Source organism: Gossypium arboreum, chromosome 9 (genome assembly GCF_025698485.1).
Source record: "Gossypium arboreum isolate Shixiya-1 chromosome 9, ASM2569848v2, whole genome shotgun sequence".
NCBI classification, from domain to species: domain Eukaryota; kingdom Viridiplantae; phylum Streptophyta; class Magnoliopsida; order Malvales; family Malvaceae; genus Gossypium; species Gossypium arboreum.
In genome coordinates, this window is record NC_069078.1 from 86,904,941 (window position 1) to 86,912,343 (window position 7,403).

Here is a 7,403-nt window from a genome sequence, read left to right on the forward strand (position 1 = left end):
ACAAAGAAGGGATACAAGTTCATTAAATCAAAAGCTCTTGTGAATATAACATGAAAATGTGTCACATGAACTTAATTCTAGTTTTGCTTTTTTAGTAGTATATATATATATATATTTAAAACCCAGAAATAAAAGGTATAAATGAATGACTATATTAGTTTCCATAATGGATTCCATGTTTGGCAGTCAAATAAGTTGGAACCACAAAAAATGAGGAGGAAAAAAAAGAATAAAGTGAGCTCAAATTTATCATGAAATCATCATTACAAATGAATATTTGTTGGTGAAAATTTCTTCTTCTATGCCTTTTTTTCAAATCAAACTTCAAATTATTTGGTTGATACAATCATATTATGTATGACCATATATCATCTCATTATTATTCTTACTTTTGATTTTTGATTAATTGGTGCCAACAAGAAAGTGAATATAATAGGTCCCTATTCTATCTACTATCATATAATGTAGGGTCGATATTATTCTTTTAATTTAAAATTGAGATATTTATGGTGGATTTTATTATTGGTGAAGTGGTAAAAAATTGTTATTATATATTATTAAATTTTAAATATAAATACATAAAAAATAATTTTTTAGTTATTTGAATATTTTTTGGTTCTTATATAATATTTTGGTTGAAAAGACAATAGATTTTAGATTTAATCAATTCAGATTGATTTTTTTATGATTTTATGACACATAATAGAACTCGAATATAAATTTCAATTTTTAGGCATTAATATAAAAATATATATGAACACTGATTTTGTGCGATTCTATACATGATATTTTTATCTAATTCAATTTTCATAAATCACTAACAACATTATTAAATTAACACTATTTATGTTGATATATTTTATATACAAACAATTATATTAATCCAAGATGAAAATAAATGTATATATTGATTTCTTTTAATGTGTTTAATTAAATCAAAATTAAAATTTATGTATACATATAAATCACAATTTACATTATATATATAATTACATTAAATTAAAATTTATGTATCAAATTACATAATAAACTAAGATAGGATGATTTTTAAAAAACATTGTATGGGAGCTAAAATATCATATCAAATTCAAACCCACCATCAATCTTGAAAGCCCGAGCCGAATGCCAACTTCAAACATTCAAGGATAATCCATAACTCTGCTTTCAAAATGGAATATGAGCCCATAACAGTGAATTTGGCTTACATGCTTGAAACCCAAGCTCAGGACCAAAATCCCCATATTATACATGCATTTAGTGGTCAAATGTCTCCATAGGAACCATCCATCTAGAAGAAAAAGTTCAATAGCTAATGAATTCATCAAATCCAATCTTCAATCACATAACCTTAAATTACTTATCAAAATGCCAGACCCTAAGCTCTCTGAAGCAAGTCCATGCCCAAATGGTAACCACAGGCCTTACTCACCACACTTACCCTCTCAGCAAGCTCCTCTATTTATCTTCCACTTTAGCCTTACCCCATTCCCTCACAATCTTTAACCAAATCCCAAACCCAACAATTTTCCTTTACAACACTCTCATTTCCTCAGTAATATCATCAACCAACCGAAAATGTGAAACCCACCTTGCTTTTTCCTTGTATGAAAGAGTTCTTTGGGATAAAAAAATTAGACCCAATTCTCACACTTACCCTTCTCTTTTCAAGGCTTGTGGTTCTCATCTCCATGGTCTAGCTCTACATGCCCATGTGTTAAAATTCCTTGGACTTGCATATGATGATTTTGTCCAAACCTCATTGCTTAATTTCTATGCCAAGTATGGCAATTTGGGTGTGGCTAGATATTTGTTTGATCAAATTAGGAACCCAGATTTAGCTACTTGGAATTCAATGTTATCCGCTTATGGTAGTGGTGTTACTAGTGAGGAGGAGGACACTAGTGTATCAATGGAGGCTTTATGCTTATTCACTGAGATGCAGAAAAATCCTTTAGTTAAGCCAAATGAAGTTACGTTAGTAGCTTTAGTTAGTGCTTGTGCAAATTTAGGTGCTCTTTGTCAAGGTATATGGGCGCATGTTTATGTGTTGAAGTACAATATTAAGTTAAATTATTATGTGGGTACTGCTTTGATAGATATGTACTCAAAATGTGGGTGTTTGGACTTGGCATATCAGGTGTTTGATGGGTTGCCTGAAAGAGATATATTATGTTATAATGCAATGATTGGTGGATTTGGTATACATGGTTATGGTCACAAGGCACTTCAACTTTTTGAGAAAATGAAGTTTCAAAGTTTAGTGCCTGATGATGTGACATTTGTTGTTACAATGTGTGCTTGCTCACATGTTGGGTTAGTAGATGAGGGTTGCAAGGTTTTTGAGTCAATAAATGAAAATTATGGTAAGGAGCCAAAACTTGAACATTATGGGTGCTTGATAGACCTTTTAGGTAGAGCTGGGAGGGTTCAAGAAGCTGAAGAAAAGCTCAAGGGAATGCCAATGAAACCCAATGCCATTTTATGGAGGTCTTTACTTGGGGCAGCAAGGGTTCATGGTGATTTACAAGTTGGGGAAATTGCTTTGCAGCATTTACTAGAACTTGAGCCAGAAACTAGTGGGAACTATGTACTTTTATCAAATATGTATGCAAGCATTAATAGATGGGAAGATGTTAAAAGAGTGAGGAAATTAATGAAGGATCATGGGATTAATAAAATGCCAGGTAGTAGCTTAGTTGAAGTTAATGGTGCCATGCATCAATTCCTGATTGGAGACAAAACACACCCGTGGTCAAAACGAATTTATTCGAAGCTCGAAGAAGTTGGCAAAAGGTTACAGCAATATGGTCATAAGCCTAGAACTAAAGAAGTGTTGTTTGACATAGATGAGGAGGAAAAAGAAGATGCACTTACTTACCATAGTGAAAGGTTAGCAATTGCATTTGCTTTGGTTGCTTCTGATTCGACTGCTCCTATTCGTATCATTAAAAATCTTCGTGTTTGTAGCGATTGCCATGAAAGTACTAAGCTTATTTCGATGATATATGGAAGAGATATTATTGTAAGAGATCGAATTCGGTTTCATCATTTCAAAAATGGAACTTGTTCTTGCAGAGACTATTGGTGAGATAGTGTTAAAAGATAGTGTTTGAATGCAAAAAAAAGTTTGGTTATAAAGAGGTTAGTCATCTTTGATTTTAGGTTTCCATTTTATATGATTTTTTAGATAGATTATTGATTACACTATATATACAACTTGGCCTGTTTTGAGTAAAATTATGTGCATTGGACTCAACATATCAGGTTTTTAAGGTCATCCTAAACAAATGGGCCTTTTGAGTGTTGTTACTCAGAGCGGATTCAAAGGGGAGAGGTTCCCTGGCCTTCTTACTAAAATGGAAATATTGCATTTTGACCCATATAAAAAAAATTAGTAAATTCTTTTATTGGGGGCTATGACATTGTTTCTTATCAAGATCAAGGTGTAAATGAATTGAATTTGAATAAAAAAATATTTGAATTCAAATTAGTAATTATTGAGCTTAGCAATAACTAGCTTGAATGACACGTGAGTCTTATCGAGCTTTCCATTTTTAATATATGTTTTAAATATTTTTATACTATTAAATTATGTTATTGCCCTTAGTATATATTATTAGCCTTAAGTTTAATTATCAAACTGAGCTCAAACTCAAGTTTGAATACGCAATAACTTAATTAAGCTTGAGTTTGTACTTGAGTATGATAATTGATAAATGAGCTTAATTGAATCCAAGCTTGAATAGTTTAATTATATTTCAAATTGAACTCGAACTTAAAAAAAAACATATGTTTAATCGAATTTAAGCTTAAACTTACCAATTTTCGAATCGAACTCAACTCAATTCAACTTGGCTCAATTATTCTTCTAATAAAAATAATAATGTGTACTTGTTCAATTAATACAGTTTATATAATTATCCTTAATAGATGACATTCGATGAATCAAAATTTACCCTTTACAACTCTTTGTTTATCCAAAACTGTGATCTTATTTATATACAAAACAAGTGTTAAAATAGCGCAAATATCAAATGCCATAAAGAACCAAGAAGAATGATGTATGGATTTATAAAAATATATAATGTTAATTAAGCTTAGTGGGGCGAGCATAAGCCATAAAGCATTAGTGCTTCCTAGTCGGTCAATGAGTTAATGACACGTGTTCATGGCAAAATCCTGGACACATCATCATATCATAATTCTATCTTATAATAATACTGTTAATATATTTTATAAAATTAATGAAATGCTTTTTTTTTAATTAATGAAATATTCACCAAAAATAAAAATAATAAACATTACTGAAATGCTTGATCGAGTAATAAAGCAATACATCATCGAACCAAAACAAATCAAGTGATTATTTTAGTTAAAAATTGAAAATCAATAAATTATAAGTAAATATAGTACAAATCATTACACTTTAAATAAAATTATTTAGGTATAATTCTTTTTAAGAAACAAGTTTATTCAAATATTGATCTAAAAAGAAAATAAAGAAAAGATGGGTTAAAATATAAATTTTTTATTTTTATAAATTTAGAATTTAGTTCATATACTTTTATTTATAGGAATCTAGTTTTTTTACTTTTAATTTTTGAAATTCAGGTCTATCTGTTAGCATTGTTAAATTATGTTGTTAAATTCAAGTTCATTACAATATTATTTATTTAATTACATTGCTACCAAATAAATATTTATTTCTTTTACTTTAAAATGTCACACCAATTTATTTAACCACAAAAGTTAACAATGTTAACAAATTGACCCACATTTTGAAAACTAAAAAATAATAAGACTAAATTTCTCAAAACAAAAATATAAAAATTAAATTCCAAATATATAAATGGTATAGGACTTACTTTTCCTTTTCTAATTTTTTTTAATTTAAATTATTCAAACTTAGAATTGATGTGTATTAATTAATATTTTAACAAATAAATTATTAATTAATTATCAATTAAATTTGTGACATAATGGTAAAAGATTTTTCTTGAAATAAAATTTTAATTGACATTTGATTTCCTTAAAAATAAATTAAAATTAACTTTTATTTTAGTAAAACACTAGATTTTATAAATTTTATTTTTATTTTTAATCGTATTTAATTTTGATTCAATTTAATCTCAAATTTATCAAATTATACGTAAATTAATTAATTAATTATTTCTTTTAATTTAATTTCATAATTTTTATTTATGAACATATATTTTAATTACTTTATATATGACAGAGCATTATGGAAAGGTAACATATTTTCCTCCATGCCATGTCCAAAGCATTCACAATCAATCAATCAATCACCTGACTTCATTGCCAACAATATATTAAAAATATTAAAAATATATATATGATAATTTTAAAATTGTTTGTAATATAAAAAATATTATTAATATATTAAATATTAATTTTTTATTTCCAATAAAGCATATCATCCTTTTAAAGAAAAGCTAAAAAAATGGCGAAAAAATGAAGGTTAAATGAAAACTTCGCTCCTAAATTTTAAGTGCTCTTGTTTTTGGGTAGAAAAGATAACTGCTTGTTTATTTAGATATTTAAAGTGTTTATTATTATTAAAATTATACTTAAATTATGATTTCATCACCTAAATTGTTTCAATAGTTTACTTATTAGGTTTAAAAATCTCTTAATCAATTGTTTTTCGAAGAGTGTCAAAACTTTTAACCCAAAAGAAATTAGCTATTTTTTTATTTTTAATTTACCTTTTCTTTTTTATGTCAAGTTGATTAATCTTCCTTTTACTAATTAAATTTGACCCTCAGTCTTTTTAAAAAAGTCAAATTTGATTATTAACTTTTAAAAAATACTATTTTTTAACGATAATATTGACTAAAATGGTAACTTTTAAACATGACACCTCAAATGGTAATCTATGTGTACTTTCGGCTATCTTTTAAATTTTTATTTTTATAATTTAAATTATTTATTAACGTGACATAAAAGATAAATAATAATATGTCAACATAAAGTACATACAAGTTGTCTTGAGGGCTATCACACTTATCTTGTTAAAAAATTAGTGTTTCAGTCGAATATCTCAGTAAAAAAAAATGATTTAACTCTTTTTTTGAAAGATAATGGACAATTTTAGCTCAAAATAAATAAGTGCTCGCTAAAAGAAATACCAAATTGACAAAATATGTAAACATTGAGAACTAAATGTGTCATTATGCCTATTAAAATTTATATAAATATAAATAATTTAAATACAACAATGGCACAATAAACTGAAAAAATATTATACAAATGCATAAATTACTAGATCAATTCATAGGTTGAGCTTAAGCATTACCATGCTTGCTTAGGCTTGGCTTGCTTGAAATAGAATATTAAAATTTTGTCTAAGTTTGTTAATATTTGTAAATGGTTAGTTAAGGCTCATTTTTGGTTAGCCTATATTTTTTTATTTAAATATAAAAATATTTGTTCATTTATTAAAAATATATATATCTATTGGCAACTTAACATTTTTTAAATGTTTACATTATAAATTGTATATTATTATAGATTTAATTTTTTTTGCTATAAATAACATAATATAATATGTTACAAACTTAGAAAACGGATTGGGTTTGGGCTCTCGAGCGTTGAATGTTTGAGCCCTAACTCGACCTATATTTTAAGCGGATCTAATTCTTTTTGTCCAAAACTATTTTTCAAATCTAATATATTTGGTCAAATCTTTCAAAACTTTAGGTGGATAGCCCAAACCTTAAACAGATTTAATTCAAATTAATCTACGTGACCTTCTTTTTAAATCACATAAATGAAAATAGATGGTGGTCATCAATCGAGTTGAGTCGAGTTTGGATGAAATTATGTATAATATCAATGTCGTATATAGTTGTTCAAGTTTAATTTAAAATATGAGTATCAAATTTTATCAAAATCATTCCACGCTATATTATAATATATTTAAATTTTATATGATATAAATCATATAATGTATAAAAGAATAGAAAAGAAAAATGATATATTATAATATTAAAAATGAATTGTATTAGGCAGAGCTCGAGTTTTGAATATCAAAACTCAAACTAAATTTATATTTTAAATAAATTAAATTTTTTTCTCTCAATTCACTTTTAAATTTAATATTTTATGCAAAACCTTTAAAATTTCAAATAAACTTTTAGGTTTGTTGCAGGAATCTTAAACATGTGTAAGGACAATTAATATTTTTATTTATATTCCTATGCTAAATATAAAGGACTAAAACAAGATAAGATTCTAATGGCACTAAAAACGACCCAAATGGATATCAAAATTTGACCTGAAAACATCAAAATAAATAATAAATAATTTCTTATTTAATTAAAAAAACAGCAACAAAATGTAATTAAGCAATTTGTCCAGGTTCATCCTCCCTAAACCCTAAA

At 26.6% G+C, this 7,403-nt stretch overlaps 1 protein-coding gene across 1 annotated transcript; it reads left to right on the forward strand.

Moving 5' to 3' along the window:
• Positions 1 to 1,217: 1,217 nt before the first annotated feature.
• On the forward strand, positions 1,218 to 3,237 carry LOC108452073 (pentatricopeptide repeat-containing protein At5g43790). Its single transcript, XM_017749811.2, has one exon. It carries the CDS (start codon positions 1,313 to 1,315, stop codon positions 3,086 to 3,088), a length of 1,776 nt encoding a protein of 591 aa, XP_017605300.1. The 5' UTR covers positions 1,218 to 1,312; the 3' UTR covers positions 3,089 to 3,237.
• Positions 3,238 to 7,403: the final 4,166 nt, after the last annotated feature.